Here is an 18,236-nt window from a genome sequence, read left to right as displayed (position 1 = left end):
TGATGACCTTAAAGAACCTCAAACACAAATTCTGAAAAAAAAAAAAAACCCTTATACTTAATAAGGAAGAAAAGTTGATCAGCACAGTTCAGAAAATTTTTAAAAATTAAGGATGAATGGGCATATATCTGAAGAAAACTCTAATTTGAAAAGATACATGCACCCCAGTGTTCACGGCAGCGCTGTTTACAATAGCCAAGACATGGGAGCAACCTAAATGCCCTTCGACAGATGAATGGATAAAGAAGATGTGGTACATGTATACAGTGGAATATTACTCAGCCATAAAAAGAATGAACTACTGCCATTTTCAGCAACATGGATGGACCTAGAGATTATCATACTAAGTGAAGTCAAACAGACAAAGACAAATATCATATGATATCACTTATGGGTGGAATCTAAAAAACATGATACAAATGAACTTATTTACAAAACAGAAGCAGACTCTTACACATAAAAAACTTATGGTTACCCAAGGGGAAAGGGGCGGTGGGGGATAAATTAGGTTTGGGATTAGCAGATACAAACTTCTATATATAAAATAGATAAACAACAAGGTCCTACTGTATAGCACAGGGAACTATATTCAATATCTTGTAATAAACTATAATGGGAAAGAATCTGAAAAAGAATATATGTATATGAATAACTGAATCACTTCGCTGAACACCAGAAACTAAAAACAACATTGTAAATCAACTATACTTCAATTAAAAAAAAATTTAAGGGTGAAGACGAAAAGGGTCTTGCGACTAGCTTTTAAGTTAGCAAAAGATGTTCAATGAGCCGTTAACATACAAATTGATTGCCTGAAATATTTCAGTTGACCATAGTTTTATTTTACTACGAAAACATCAAAACACTATTAACCACAAACCTTAAATAACCACAGCCCTCGCACCCACCTCTACTTCTGTGGGGCTGTTGCCCCTGATGGCTGAAGAAATTTAACAGCCTCCAGGAGAATCTCCTGTTCAACACAGATGAAGTGACACTCCCTTTCCCTGGATAGATGAAGAACTCAAGAAATACTTTTAACAAGTTACCTTGTCAAAAGCTTCTGTTGATAAGCACCAATACCCCGCTCCCCAACCTTGGCTTGGCCATCCCCCAGCTCCTCTCCTTCACCTCACCTTAGTGACCACCTTTTTGCCTGTTCCTCTCTGAATTCTGCTTACCTCTCTACTCCCACCCTTGGGAGTTTCCCCCAACCCACTTCATTTTCTACTCTTGCCTGATCAAGCCTTAGTTTAAGCACATCACTCTGGTTTATCAGTCATTTTAACTACACATACTTTTGCAAATGATTCCACTCAGCAGTCTCTAACGTCCTAGGAGAATTTAATGTGAAGCTCGAAAGATCTATGTAGGTGGCAATGTAGGGTATAAATATATGGTTACCTTGTCTCGCTGCTTAAAAAAAATGACCTCCCCCAAATGAAATTTTTGAACTTAGAAATAGATCAGAAGAAGCTAATGCTTATTTTGACAGTCCGTGTTTAAGCTGTTGGAAGTCATTTAAAAAACAATTTTCAATTAATTATATCTGAAGAAAGGTTGGCAATGTGTCTTATTTATTGAGTACCTATGTGTATAAATCACTGAGTAGGGACTGTCAGGATACAAAGATGAATGAATAGGTAAGACATGGACACAAATAATCACAATTAAATGTAGAAAATATGATAAAGAGGGAGAGATGTAGAACAAGCTGTAAGACAAATGAGATTATATCCAGCTATAAAGGTTGCTCAAATGATATCTGGGGTGGGCCTTGAAAAATGTAAGCAGAGAGTTATTGGGCGGGGTGGCAAAGGAATGGCAATGAGAAGGAAGCCCACGGAGGTAGGAAATTACGAGCCTGAAGTAAGAGGATGGGGATTAGCCCAATCTGGCCAGAAAGCAGAGTACACAAAACAGGGCTATACTCTGCCCTGCATGCTGAACATGGTATTTGGACAAACTCATAAAGGAAAGAACTGAAGCCACAGGATTGGAATAGAATTTGAGTGAAAAAAGGGATGCAGAGATAGAAGAGAAAAGGACCAAGAACAGGTAATTAGGAATACCTACATTTAAAGGGCCTTACGGTCCTTGAAACTGCTCAGGAAGCAATGAGACCATTTCTGAGCACCATATTCTTTTATGAAAGGCAGATAGGAGAAAATAAATTCTACATTTGTCTAAAACCAAAGAAATAAATCATTCAATACATCAAGTTCTAAATGTATCAGTATCTGGGAACACCACCTAGCTATCACTGAAAGACATTTACTCTGTTCAGGAGATAAACTGTTTTCAGCTATTAACTCCTATCTAAAATGATGCTGAACTCTAGAACTCATTTCTACACAATGAATGATAAGGTGAGGAGTCTGTTTCACCTAATTCACAAAAACATACAGATCTTTGTGGGCTTCCCTGGTGGCGCACTGGTTGAGAGTCCGCCTGCCGATGCAGGGGACACGGGTTTGTGCCCCGGTCTGGGAGGATCCCACATGCCGCGGAGCGGCTGGGCCCGTGAGCCATGGCCTATGAGCCTGTGCGTCCGGAGCCTGTGCTCCGCAACGGGAGAGGCCACAACAGTGAGAGGCCCGCATACCGCAAAAAACAAACAAACAAACAAACAAAAAAACCAATAGATCTTTGTGAAAACCTGCCCATGATATGCACAGATCTACGAGATCGACTGGGAAGTTCAACAAGATCGACTGGGAAGTTCAATTAAGCAGAACAAAGTAAGACCAACAGAGCTTTATAAGTAGCTCTTCCCATTAGACCTAAAGGAAGAAAGGATCTCTAGTCAATACAATGCATCTAGCTTGCTGACCTCCAAGGAGTCTTAAGTCATCTTTGAATCCCAAGAGTTTGGGATGGTACCTGACACTTAGGCTTCCTATAAATGTTTTATGAATGAGAAGAAAATGGAGAAAGAAGGGCCTAACAATCAATATTTCAGATTTACATAGCATAGGTATGTCCTAGGACCAGTATACAATTACAATATTCAATATACTCATGAATGATGTTTTAAATTATAACCCTCAGAGTCCACAAACGATCAGAAAAAGGCTGAGCTATACTTACTACACTATACTGTCTAAGCTTAGGGCCAGATAACGTACAAATAGATATTTTCCAATAACTTTAACACGTATTAGAACTAAAGGGTTTTTTCCACTGAGCCCTAAAATTAGTGAACTAGAATATACCCCATTCTATAAACATCCCACTTAGTCATACTAGATATATTTAACTATATATTGAGTTCCAAAGGCTCTAATTTTGGCAATTTTCATAAGGAAAGAGTGCCATTGTTTATATAACAGTGTGACTGTTTGACCAGGCAGAGAGATGATTCTTAGTACCTTTATGGTTTCAGTGGGCACTCCAGGCTCTGGAACTTTATCCAAATAAGTGGTCAAGTCTTGATCAACATGTTCAAACACTAATGTTAGTTTGGTTTCTCTGTCTGTTCGTGACACTGTGCACACATCAAACAACCTAAAAGGAAAAAAAAAAGAGGTATTAAGTAGGTGGTAATAAGCGAAGAAGTAACCTGTAAGTCTTACACATATCCCTCAATTTGATCACGTAATTAGGGGGAAAAAAGGACAGGTTTGATCATTCCTTGTGATAATACGTAAGGATACCTAATAGGATCTGATACTTTAATATCGATATGAAAGCTCAGGGGCAGAGCGCTTGGTTAAGTGGTGACAAAATCCACAGTGGCAAAGAGAAAGCAACATGACTGCAACATGAGAATGCCTGCTTGGAGGGCTCCTTAGTTAAGATCTTAGGTAGAATTTGCTGATAGAGATAGTTTCAAAAACTGCAGCCTCTAGGAAGAATATGGTTCTTAGCTCACAGGTCAAGAATTATTAAAGAGACAGATTGAGCATTTTTTGGAGATGCTGGACTCTGCAATTTAGATTTTCCTGGAATTTAAGGTCTTATAATTATGCCTATGAAAATAACTATAATGGAATATGGAGAAATTTGGTTTATTTCTAAGAAAGCCTTCTCATCCTGGTGAATCAAATCGTTTCCCAGGAATGGGCATGAATTCTTAGTTTTAAAATTCCAAATATCATGCTAATAAAAACTGTGAAATTTTAACTTTTGGGAGGGGGGCAGAAATTGCATTGGTAAACTATATTGCCCTAAGATGATAAAGGCAGATTGACAAACTTTATAATTATGTTTGGATGGGAGAATTCAATTCCTTCCATAAAATCCTACAACTAATTCAAAATTTAAGTTTTAAGAACAAAGCCTTCAGTAGTCAAAAGAATTTTCAAGCCAAAGGACAGAATTTCCTTTAGCTTCAACAGACGAAGGATACATACTATCTGGCACATGAGATGCTCACCAAACATTTAAAGAGTTAAATACACCACCCATAAACAAGCTATAAATAAACTCCTTGACAAGAATGTAATATAAATACTAAGAAAAGGCTAATAAAAGTGCTATTCATATTACTTTCTTTCATTTTTTAAAATAAAACAACACCTTCTTCAAAGAAACTAACTATAAATGTGCATATAACCCAGTTACTGAAATGCAGGGTTGACTCTCAGTTATCCACTTTGCACATTACCTCTTAAATTTTTAATGCCTAGCTGGTTCACCATGCCAGTCTACTGCATCTCTGGGCTAAATGGGCTCCAAAACCTTTGGTACGTCAGTGTTAATCTAAAGTAAACTTTAAAAGAAACTAAAGAACACCATAATTAAGTTAAATCAGATGGGGTGAACACCACTACCACCAACCACACATACTTTATAGCCAGGTCCAAACTCCTTTTTAATTTTGGGCAGTCTGGGGTGAGTTCTACAACTCCATTAAAATCAATTAAGATCAACAGAATTTCTTCCTTACGTTTGTCTACTTCCAAATATTCTGACTTCTAAGTTTTAATTATCTACTTATAAACTTAACTTTTTCTAAATTTCTTAAGTCTTCGAGTATCACTAACGTGACTTATTCTGAAAAATTATTCTGACAAAGTAAAAACTCCTAACAAATTTATTAAAAATAATGCCATAAATCATATGCATGCCATACTGTGAAAAATATGATTGCTATCATGCGTGGATCTGAAACCTGGGAAGTTTATGAAAACAACTCTTTCAATTTGGTAATTCGAGGTAACTACCATTTATTCATAGGCTCCTTTGAACCATCTTCTTTCCATTAAACCCGCATACTTTGACAGCTTTACTCTTTTCTTCCTTTTTTTTTAAACATCTTTATTGGAGTATAATTGCTTTACAGTGTTGTGTTAGTTTCTGCTGTATAACAAAGTGAATCAGCTATATGCATACGTATATCCCCATATCCCCTTCCTCTTGCATCTCCCTCCCACCCTCCTTAACCCACCCCTCTAGGTGGTCACAAAGCACCGAGCTGATCTCCCTGTGCTATGTGGCTGCTTCCCACTAGCTATCTATTTTACATTTGGTAGTGTATATATGTCCATGCCACCTCTTTCTTCGTCCCAGCTTACCCTTCCCCCTCCCCATGTCCTCAAGTCCATTCTCTACGTCTGTGTCTTTATTTCTGTTCTGCCCCTAGGTTCATCAGAACCTTTTTTTTTTTTTTAGATCCCATGTATATGTGTTAGCATATGGTATTTGTTTTTCTCTTTCTGACTTACTTCACTCTGTATGACAGACTCTAGGTCCATCTACCTCACTACAAATAACTCAATTTCGTTTCTTTTTATGGCTGGGCTCAACATCACTAATCATTAGAGAAATGCAAATCAAAACTACAATGAGGTATCACCTCACACCGGTCAGAATGGCCATCATCAAAAAATCTACGAACAATAAATGCTGGAGAGGGTATGGAGAAAAGGGAACCCTCGTGCACTGTTGGTGGGAATGTAAATTGATACAGCCACTATGGAGAACAGTATGGAGGTTCCTTAAAAAACTAAAAACAGAACTACCATATGACCCAGCAATCCCACTACTGGGCATATATCCTGAGAAAACCATAATTCAAAGAGTCATGTACCACAATGTTCATTGCAGCTCTATTTACAACAGCCAGGACATGGAAGCAACCTAAGTGTCCACTGACAGATGAATGGATAAAGAAGATGTGGCAAGTATATACAATGGAATATTTTTTCTTCCTTTTGAAGAAGAAAAAGGAGTTCCACAATTACCAAGCTTCTTTATATCTGTTGCTTCTTTTTTTGTGATAAAATGAAACAGTAATGAACCAAAAATGGCCTGTAGTAAAATCAAATACAAACATGGGAACTGCATCATTACAGCTGTGCTTCTTAAACATTACTTTCAAAATGTTTTCTATTATAAGTAATACATTTCCTTAATAAAAAAATATATTGCTTATCACTGCCTCCAGTCAGTAAAGAACTAGTAACTCCAGTTCTTACTACACTTATGGTTTGTAATACATAAGACGTTTTAGTAATTTCCAAAAGAAAAAAGTTTTTGACAGAGACATAGCTGGAGAATGAAGTGATCATAAAACACTGCTAAACCGAAGGGTCACTTGCTCCCAAACCGTTGTTAGTTACCTAACAGCCCTGGCAGCATGCTATGTTGCTTCATCTCACTGAAACCATTTTCAAACACTCTGTATGACACAATGCAAGAATAACATCTAACCCACCCAAGTTATTTTTCTCAAAGTTATATCACTCTTATATCACTCTCTTCTATTTATTAAGATTCACTGTTGCTGCCTGCAGCACCTGGACTCCACACCTGAGATACGCAAAGGTGAGCTCCCTGGAGCCCCTGTTAATTGTCCCAAATGATAAGCCATGGAGAAAAGGCACTAATTTTAATTGGCAATTTTTTTAAGTGGATTTTTAAAGACACACATTTAAAGAGACACAGAGTAGAATATTCTTGTATAAATTTTAGTGTATATAATTATATATTCTTCTAGGCTACAAAAAGAATGGTGTTTAGTAGAAGTGGCTCATGCTGGTTCAAGGAGATAATGCTTTTTATTTTTTTAAGGTGCCATTATTAATTTTATTTGGGAAATGGAGCCTATTACTGTCTCCTTAGAAATTCAAAAGTGACATCGAGGGAAGTAAAAGTCCTAGAAGAACCTGTAGGTTTTGGGCTCCAGTGCTGGCCATCAACATCCAACAGACCCAGTACCGTACAGAAGACATTTTGGGAAATATTACTCTATACTAAAACATGAAATTTAATCTGACTTAATTGCTTAGTAAACATTATCATAGTAAAATTAAATTACATTAGTCATAATGGGTAGAAAATGCATTTTGAATCAATAGCTATAAATACTAATCTTAGGAATTTTAGAACATAATATTTTTGATGCTTTCTTGTCTACAATGACTCTATCTGGAATCATCCCAAAGCAAATAATAATCACTTCAGTGGGCAATAAAGAGAAGATAGATGCTGTAATAAAACCAATAAGTCTCACATAAAGCAACCGAACTAAACAAGAACTGAATGAAACCCCTGGTGTTTGGCAGGAGGTTAACAATCTGTAATATATTTATATAAATCAATGAGGAATGTGGTCAAGCTACCTCTAGCCTCTATAACTTGCAAAACAAAAGAGCCAGACAGGTCTGAACATTTGAAACTAAAACCTGGGAAATAACTTCAACTGTCTGATTCCTTGTGTCAACCAACATCTTAAAGCTTTCTAAAACCATTTTATTTTTTTGCTATTCAGTAAACTGACAAAAATACCATTTCAGTGACTGCATAACTACAGTTCCATAAGAGAAATATAATCACATTGTGTTGAGGATGAACAAAAGTATCTCAGATGACTTTTAGAGGAAATGAAAACTACCATTCAAAATTTATCCATTAGAGCTTAGCTTAACGCGATCCAAGTGAAGGTTCAAAAAGTAGAAGTGAAAAGTGGTTCTCAGCATTCACTGAGTCTACGAATCCAGTTTAGCTGCGCAAAACAAAATCCAAAAAAGGCAGATAGGTCATTATCATTTTACAATTAAGTCAGCCAAGCCCCTAACTATCGCATAAAATAAGTCCTCTCCCTGTCTCTATTGTCCTGACCCCCCAGCTGCAGGGCAGAGAGCAAGCACTGCGGTCCAGCACAGCACTCAGCTTTCCAGCTGTCCTAGTGATGTAATTATCTCATAACAAAATATCTCCATGAATTAACTCTGCATCCTACCCATTGTAATTCGGAATGACTGCTTCCTGTTCATGTTCTCCATTTAACTTGCTATTCTGGATCTATTGCATAGGCAAGTTGTCTTCATCTAATGGATGGCATTACATCCAATAAGGTTTGGGATTTCCAAAGATTACAATTTACAAAGGTCTCCCAAACAACATGCTCTGTAAACACAAGCCCTGCCTTTCTATTGTGGTTATAATAAAAGGGAAATCTGCATTACTTGCTGTGATTAAACTCTGACCTGTCACAGGAAGTTCTATAAGGATTTTTTTCCTGTCGCTTTTTTTCATACTCTTGAATGTTTGGACATCAAATAGTTCAAGATCTGTGAGATGTCTGGCACAGCTGCCGAAGGGTGCTAAACAAAATTTTATTTGAACTACAGGCAGTCTTCAGAATTGACAAGAATTTTTAAAAAATCTCTAATCTCTTCCTCTATAGTCCACGAAGCACATTCTTTGGCTACAGTTTGCATGCACCAAATTTATGTTCACACCTCCCAATAACCCTACACTACTGGATACTGGCCAGGGTATTCTCCTTTTGCTCATTAAATAAGGAGTGTGTGTGCACTTATTCTCAACCAGCACTGAATGGTATAATTCCAGAAGTATTTGCCACTAACAATAATGAACCTGCTGCTAGAAGGAAATCGCCATTTCAGCAGTACCTGTAAACATTTATCAGTATGGGCACTGTACTGTGCAGGCACTGTACTTGGTTTTAGAGATTAAAACAGATCTAAGATGGGTACCGTTTTTAAGAGCTTCACATCCAGTTGGGGGGAGATACAACTGACATGTAAAACTACAAGCAGTGATACATGGCTATGTATTAATTCCAAATTATTTCTACAAACACTATGTGAAACTTTATATATCAACATCAAAGTAAATTCATTCTACATCCTATTACAGTAGACACTTCTGATGTCGACCTTTCCAAGATCCATTCTCTCTTCTGGAAACCATATCCTCATTTCTTGTTGAGGAACCACTCCTACCCCATACACTCAGGCAATATATTCGTGGGGTACATGCGCAGGATGGCACGTAACCTACCCTGGACAGAGTGACAATGACTGATTTAGGGATGGATAGGACCATGAGAATTGGTCCCAGGAATTTTACTAGATCTTCTGGGAAAGTAGAGCTCTCTTTATTCTGGGATTACCAAACTGGCAACAGATTAGCCGCAGCTGCTGGTGGCCATCTCTGCCACCACTGTAGAGCCGACCATGGAATGCAGCCAACACTGAAGAGAGCCAGAGCAGAGAGATGATAGGCAAGAGATTCCGGATGACATCATTTAAGCGCCTGGACCCACTTGTGCCCAACCTACCCCTGGATTTATTACTTACGTGAGCCAGTAATGTTGCTTTTGTGCTTACCCAGTTTGAGTTGGGTTTTATTACTTACAACAAAAAATAGTCCTAAGATATCTATAAACATTTTGAAATAATTAAAAGACTTTAAACATCAATATCTGACCTCAAATACATCTTATATATTAGACAAACTGAATTAAGCTCAAGCACATAGCTTAATTAGTAGGAGTTTCCTCCAGGTGACTATACCAGTTCCCTGACTTGCTGGGAGACTATTCGCCTTAAGAGGTTTCTCCATAAGCGTGCCGGCTGGAAAAGAGTAATTGACAGCAGCAGAGCCGAACAATTAATCTCTCCTAAGGAGCCATGCGGCCTCTTCCCAGGATTCCTCCTTGTGGTTCCTTGTCTGACCACAGAGGCATTTTATGGAGAAAAAGTAGAGAAAGAAAGCAAGAGAGACAAGCTCATTGCAAATGGGAATATGGAACCTATAGCATCGGAAAGGCCTGGGTAAGGAGAAGTGAGGAGGCAAGGAGAATCATTTAAAAATCATACAAAGGGTCTTCCCTGGTGGCGCAGTGGTTGAGAGTTCGCCTGCCGATGCAGGGGACACGGGTTCGTGCCCCGGTCTGGGAAGATCACACGTGCCGCGGAGCGGCTGGGCCCGTGAGCCATGGCCGCTGAGCCTGTGCGTCCGGAGCCTGTGCTCCGCAACGGGAGAGGCCACAACGGTGAGAGGCCCGCGTACCGAAAAAAAAAAAAAAAATCATACAAAGGTACTGAGTTTAGTTAAAGGTTGAGTCCAATGCTCAGAGATCTGTTCTCCCAAAACCCCTCGTTAAGCAACCCCCCTTCCACTAGCTGTTGTTGAAAAGTGGAAATGCACAGGGATGCCCCATAAGTAGTAACCTCAAAGCAGGGAAACCCCTTTGTGATCATACTGTTGTTACACTGAAGGCTACCACAATCTGACAAGGGAATGCAAAGCCAACATCTTTTATTTACTAACTCATTTTATTCCTTATAGCCTTAAAACGAGTGTTCATAAGAAAGTTTCATAGTTCATCTTCTTCCAGTTCATCTTTAGAGTTTCTACTAATCTCATTTCAGCTTCTATCTACATGTACCTGGCAATATGGATCTATGAGTTAATATTTTTGCATCCATTAACCAAAAAGTGTTTTACAAATAAAATGGGAATCCCCCATATTGGGCAAGTTTACAAGATGTGACTTGCACTACAGTAAATATTTAAAATAGAGCAAACAGTAAAAACTTGTGTATATGGAAACACACTGCTATCATAGGGTAGTGTAAAACTGGTGCACTATAAGCTGGGCCCCAAATAAGCTATTTGGGCTGTCTAAATAGGTATATAGGATACTGTATACTGCTCTGTTCATATTCAAGATGAATTCCTGAAATGGACATTAAATAACAGAATTCAAACTTCTTTCATAGTCCTATAGCAAGCACTGGAGGCGCTCATATTTCAAGCACAATCCTTCAAACTGCTAATGCTTTTTTTTTTTTTTTTTTTTTTTTTTTTTTTTGCGGTACGCGGGCCTCTCACTGTTGTGGCCTCTCCCGTTGCGGAGCACAGGCTCCGGACGCGCAGGCTCAGCGGCCGTGGCTCACGGGCCCAGCCGCTCCGCGGCATGTGGGATCTTCCCGGACCGGGGCACGAACCTGTGTCCCCTGCATCGGCAGGCGGACTCTCAACCACTGCGCCACCAGGGAAGCCCTGCTAATGCATTTTATCTGAATCAAAGGCAGAGAGAAGAATGAGGTAGTAACATCATTTTGTTATGCTAAGTATATACTATTATGGGAAAAAAGGAAACATTACTTCAGAGCTAAAACACACGAGGAAGTCACAGAAACCTACTTGTTCTCTTATAGGGAAGAGAATGGTATCAGGGGCAAAATATTCTGAGTCACCACGTGGATCACCATCTCTGCAAAGTCAAGAGAAAGAAAACAGAGGCAGGTAGACAAAGACTTGACACTTCTGCTGAGTCCAGTTCCGATACCAAATAGTTTTCTAAGTTCAGAAACAACATAAAGTCGACTCTATAAAAAGAAGAAATCTGCTGAGAAAATTCGGGACCATCATGTCTTGATTAGAATAAACACCATTCACCAACCCCAGCTACAGTGCAGGAATGAGACATTACTCTTGCATCCGGTGAAGGCTCCACCTAGACATGATTACCTTAGTTTTAGCCTTTTCCTTACACAACAGTTAGCTTCACAAACACAGATACATGGGTCAAAATAAGGGCCGATAAGAGTGAATGGATTAAACGATTCATAAACCTGTGACATTTGGTGTGAGGGTGGGGTTCAGGGGCCCCAAGTCATGAACGCTACTGGCAGATCAGAGATTACAGATTAGCAAACTAAAGACAGCCTTAAACTGGAAGTACCACTCCATACTTTTTTACTCTTTTCTTTTAACTCTCTAGAGCATCTAGTACAGTGTCTAACACACTGCAGATGTTCAATGTCTACTGAATGAATTAAACTTTTCAAAATTATAACTCAGGGAAAAGTTGGGAGCAAAGTAAAAGAGAGGATCTTCAGAGGTGTCATTAGGAAAGCATGGCACGCTGAGGAAGCCAAATCTGGTAACTGCTGTTACATGAGGACTCACACACTAATATATCACATTTACTCACTAACATTTGTTAGTTTGCTCCCCACTAGCTCCTTCTATGTATTTTGACCTTTTTAGTGCTCAAAACAACGCTATGAAATGGTACTCGTTCTTATAGATGAAGAAACAGACGTATGTATACAAATGTTCATTGCAGCATCATTCATAATAGCCAAAAATAGAAACAACCCAAACGTCTTATCGATTGATAGATGGATAAACATAACATGGTATTATCCATATAGCGGAATATTATTTAGTAATAAAAGGAATGAGTACACATACATGCTATGACATGAATAAACCTTGAAAAGTTTATGGTAAGTGAAAGAAACCAATCACAAAAGGCCACATAGTTCATAATTCCTTTTACATGAAACCTCCAGAATAGGCAGATCCATAGAGACAGAAAGTAGATTAGTGGTTGCCTAGGGCCGGGGGTGGTGGGAGAGGAAGGAGGGGAAGGAATGAAGAATGACTGCTAATGGGTACTGGGTTTCTTTTTAGGGTAATAAAATGTAAGATCATGGTGATAGCTGCACAACTCATAAATATACTAAAAACCACTGAACTGTATACTTATATGGGTGAATTTGATAGTATGTAAAGTATATTTCAATAAAGCTGTTTCAAAACAAAAAGAGGAAAGAAACAGTCATAGAGAGGTTTAGTACTTTGCCTAAGGCCCAGGCACTGTAAGTGGTGAAGATGGGATCTGAAATCAGGCTGTCTGGTTCCCAAGTCTGATTTCCTTACCACTGTGCAATCCTACCTCTGTATGTAGCACAGCCTTTGGGGCAAGAGACCTCTCTGTGGCAAATGAGACACACTACTGACAGGTATTGTGGTAATGCCAACTCCTAAATGTCTTTGTTTAACTTGGCTATACCAGTATATATGTGTTCCATCCTGGGCTGAAAAAAATGTTCAGAAAATTCACAGGAAAAATAAAATAAAGCTGAAGACTGTTGATCTCCTAGACCCTTTTCTCTTATGTCCTTCCCTTGACTAGCTAGAAAATGACACACCCAACAGAGCTTGACAAAGATATTTCAATCTCAGAAATATATGAGTTAAATGATATTTTTGAAAGCAAAGTGAGCAGCTCTGGCCTGAGTCAGAATGAGTGCACGAACATTCTGGCCAACTTTCAACATTCAGTTCTGTCTCCATTTCTGACCTGTAAAAGCCCTGTTCTCCAGCTTTGGGCCTCTCTTGAGGAAAAATGACGAATCAGCCAAAACTAGGCAGCCGTCTGTGATGAAGACTGTCTGCTGGGTCTTAGAAAAAAACCAACCAAATTTTACCTACACTGTAAGCCAAAAATCTTTCATAATCACATCCTTACTAGGTGAATAAAGCTATCCCAGCACTAATTCACTCAGTTACTTATGATTAGGTTATTATCTAATAAAACAACCACTGAAGTTAGTTCCTTTTAAGGAAACATAAACGACCATAAACATAGGAAAAAATGTTAAACTATCGTAATAACTTAAAGAAACATAAATGAAACCATCAGTGATATACCATTTAAGCCCCTCAAACTGGGTAACAAAAATGTTTAAATGATAAAATGGCACAACATTTGTGAGCGTTTGTGAAAATGGGCCCACATGACTGTAGGAGTACAAACTGGTAAAAAGCTTTTTTGAAGAGTCATCTGGAAAAACAAACAAACAAACAAACAAACATACACACACACACACACACACACACACATAGATATCATGTGGCCCTTAAAATGATGATACAGATCCATATTTATTGAACATGGAAAGGCATTCATGATTTATTATTAAAAGAAAATTCAGGCTTCAAAAGAATATGTACAGTATGATTCCACATATGTAAACAAAATGGTAGAAAGATAAATCAAGATGCTAACAGTGGCTAGCTCTAGGTGATGAAATTATGGAATTGTGTTTTCTGCTATTTGCCTGTCTGAACTTTCTACAATGAGAACTTATCAATTTTTAACAAGAAAAAAATCACCATTTCAAAAACAAGAATTATAAAAGCTTTTTTCTCCTTCAAGTTTTTTTTCTTCCATCACTCATATACTTTTCTTCAGTCTGCTCCACTAAGTTAACGAGACAATCCTGACCATCAATTCTGAAAAGGAAGTTTTAAAAATTAAATATGTTAAATCAAATTCTTAATTTTGTTCTAGGGGAAAAAAGCAATATGCATGCATTACTGCCTCACTGAAGGTATGTGTTTTTCAATCCTCCCCAGTATGGACTAACTCTACAAAAAGAATGTAGGAAAAATAAAATTACTTTTCTGATATCTGGCTAAAAGGTCAAAAGTAGCAGAGTTACCATGAAATAAATGAGAAACAATAGCTCAAAAATTCTTCAAATTACTCTATTGTTCATCATACAAGCCAAGAAAGAAAGAAAGAAAAAAATTTCTCCATGGCAAAATTATGGACTTTTATAAATATGGGGAGCTTTAGAGATTATCTGGTTCTATGCAGTTGTTTTACAGATGAGGAAACACAGGCCAAGAGGGTGCAGAATGTCAAAACTAACAGAAGGAATAAGACACCTGGGTCTCAGACTTCCCTGGTGGCAGAGTGGTTAAGAATCCACCTGCCAATGCAGGGGACACGGGATCGAGCCCTGATCCGGGAAGATCCCACATGCCGTGGAGCAACTAAGCCTGTGCGCCACAACTACTGAGCCTGCGCTCTAGAGCCCGTGAGCCACAACTACTGAAGCCCGCGAGCCACAACTACTGAAGCCCGTGCACCTACAGCCCGTGCTCCACAACAAGAGAAGCCACCTCAGTGAGAAGACTGCGCACCGCAACGAAGAGTAGCCCCTGCTCACTGCAACTAGAGAAAGCCCGTGTGCAGTAACGAAGACCCAACACAGCCAAAATAAAATAAATTAAAAAAAAAAAGACACCTGGATCTCATGACAGAATTCAGTGTCCTTATTAATACAGTAAGGTATAAGCAACCAAAATAACTAAAATATGATTTTAAAAAGGCATTAAAAATGAACATCTAACATCTTACATTTTAAATTAGACCTATTCCAGCAAAATTTCCAGGAATGATTTTTTAAGAACCGAGAAAAATTCTATATATTTTAAGAACACCATCAGGGGGCTTCCCTGGTGGTGCAGTGGTTAAGAACCCACCTGCCAATGCAGGGGATCCGGGTTCGAGCCCTGGTCCGGGAAGATCCCACATGCTGAGGAGCAACTAAGCCCGTGCGCCACAACTACTGAGTCTGAGCTCTAGAGCTTGCGCACCACAACTACTGAGCACGTTGCCTAGAGCCCGTGCTCCACAACAAGAGAAGCCACCACAATGAGAAGCCTGCGCACTGCAACTAAGAGTAGCCCCCTCTCGCCGCAACTAGAGAAAGCCCACGTGTAGCAACGAAGACCCAACACAGCCAAAAGTAATACATAAATAAAATAAATAAATAAATTTATTTTTAAAAAATTTAAAAAAAAGGACACCATCAGGAAACTATATTAAAAGATTAGAAAACAGAACACAGTTGGAAAAGTTGAAAGAACTGGTATCTCTATCAACTGCTAAACTTAAGGATCTGAAATTTGGCTTCGTTCAGATGCAAAAATGTGTAAATATTAAGTTATGATTTAATATGTCTACACTTTAATTTTATTTTAGAGTTTGATCTTTGTTTTAGGAATATTTCAGATAATAAGGTAAATATTTCATAGTGTTAAGAGCAATTAAAAACTAAAGTAGGTAAGAATTTGGAAATGTAGCTGTAACCGTATCTCTTCCACCGCAGAAGTTTTCTTTTGCAACGAACCAGAGGAACAATTCATCCTGGGAATCTATTAGGCCACTGGGTGTTCCACATAAGTAATTATTTTGAACACCTGATTCTTACTCAAGTCCCCAAAATATTTTTTAAAGTTAAAAAATTTAATGGAATTCTTTGAGGCAAGCATTGAACATTTTCTTGACTTTTTAAGCACAATGTACTAATTATGTTTTACTGATTAATGACTCATGGTCATTATTATTAACATTAAATCATAATCATTTAATTCAGCATCATTATTATGATCCTTTATCTGAGTGCTTTCTAGGCACATGAACATGAAGCAAGGAGATTGTGACATACTATAAGTCAAACTGTCAAAAAGCAAAGAAAACAGCAAGAGATAAGTAAGTCATCACCTACAAGGGAAACTCAGTAAGATTAACAGCCAATTTCACATAAGAAACCACGGAGGGCAGGGACTTCCCTGGTGGCAGAGTGGTTAAGAATCTGCCTGTCAATGCAGGAGACACGGGTTTGATCCCTGGTCCGGGAAGATCCCACATGCTGAGGAGCAACTAAGCCCGTGCACCACAACTACTGAGACTGCGCACTAGAGCCCGTGAGTCACAACTACTGAGCCCGCGCGCCTAGAGCCCGTGCTCCGCAACAAGAGAAGCCATAGCAATGAGAAGCCCGCGCACCGCAACGAAGAGTAGACCCCGCTCGCCTCAACTAGAGAAAACCCACGCGCAGCAACAAAGACCCAACACAGCCAAAAATAAATTAAAAATAAAATAAATTAAAAAAAAATTAAAGTGCAACTGTTAACCAGGAATTCTAGATAAAATCTATCCTTTATAAATGGAGGTGAAGTTAAGACATTTCCAGATAAACAAAAGCTGAGGGAGTTTCTTGCCATTAGACCCATCCTAGAAGAAATGCTAAAGGGAGTCCTTCAGGTTGAAATGAAAGGATACTAGGCAGTAACTCAAAGCCATATGAAGAAATAAAGATCACTGGCACAGGTAACTGACGACACAGGTAAATATAAAAGCCGGTATTACTGTATTTCAGTTTGGACTCTTTTATCTTAATATAATTAAAAGGACAAATGCATATGACAATAATTATAAATTTATGTTAATGGCTACACAATGTATAAAGATGTAATTTGTGACAATAATAACATAAAGGGGGAAAGGCAGAGCTGTATAGGAAAAAAGTTTTTATATACTATAGAATGTAAGTTAGTACTATTTCAAGCTAGATTTTTATAAGTTTAAGATATTAATTGTAATCTCCAGCATAATCGTTAAGAAATTCTTTGTTTCCAAACGTCTTTACACCCTGAGAAATACTTTCTTGAATCTCCTCTCTAATCTATCATTTACGAGCCCCTAGAATGAGCCTGGAACTGTACATATTAGGGACTTTACATACGTAAACTCATTGAGCTCTTCAATATCCCTGTTAAGTGGGTATTATTACTCTCATTTTACAGATGAAGAAGCTGAGATTCAGAGGATAATTTGTCCAGAGTGATAGAACAGGTATGACACAAAACCAGGATTTCAGTGAGAAACCTTCCCAGACTTCTCTCTCCTCCTTGATGTGGACCTTCAACATCCAGAGTCTCAGGTCCTGTGCTCTTTTCACTCAATGCAGCACCACCACTACCACAACATGACCAACAACAAAGGGCCGTGGCTTCAGATGGTACCTAAAGGCTGGCAAATCCCCAATCTGTCTCTCCAAAATATCCTCGCCCCGAAGTCCACATCCAGTTTACCTCTTGGAAAACTTCAGCCAATATTCTGAACATCTCAGTTTCAACGTATCTGGAACAGAGCTCATCCTCTTTGGTGAACCACACCATCCAACCAATTTTCCAAGCCCAGAAACCTTCAAGTAATCCGAGATTCTTCCCTCTCCCCAAATATCCAGTCAACCACCAATCCTACCACTCCAATGCTTCTCCGTCCACTGCTACATCCCCAGTTCAGGTACTCATCACTCTTACCTAAACTTCTACAGAGGGCCTTTATCCTGTGTTCCTGCCTCGTGGAGACTCCCCGTTCTCACCCCTCATTCTGGGTAGTGGACCTTCTACAATGTACATCTGATCATTACACTGAACAAACGCATTTAGCCAACAAACGTTCACTCAATATTTGTTATTTTCTAGCATTGTACTGGGTGCTGGGGACAGAAAGATCAAAGGATAAAATAGAATTTCTTATGTTGTTCAGAGTCTAGTGAGATGGCAGACATAAATAGATGACTATCAACTAAGCT

General features: G+C 38.7%; 1 protein-coding gene across 4 annotated transcripts in view; it reads right to left on the bottom strand.

Annotated features, from left to right (window-relative positions):
- Positions 1-18,236, bottom strand: part of CDK6 (cyclin dependent kinase 6) — a 235,365-nt gene that overhangs the window by 170,720 nt on the left and 46,409 nt on the right. For all 4 annotated transcript variants that reach the window (XM_082633019.1, XM_082633021.1, XM_082633022.1 and 1 more), the window contains exon 3: positions 3,372-3,507. In XM_082633019.1, the coding sequence (XP_082489145.1) occupies positions 3,372-3,507 (136 nt within the window). The remainder of the gene's footprint in view (positions 1-3,371; positions 3,508-18,236) is intronic.

Source organism: Mesoplodon mirus, assembly GCF_964341445.2.
Source record: "Mesoplodon mirus genome assembly, chromosome: 9".
Lineage (NCBI taxonomy): Eukaryota > Metazoa > Chordata > Mammalia > Artiodactyla > Ziphiidae > Mesoplodon > Mesoplodon mirus.
This window is presented reverse-complemented; position numbering and strand designations above follow the sequence as displayed.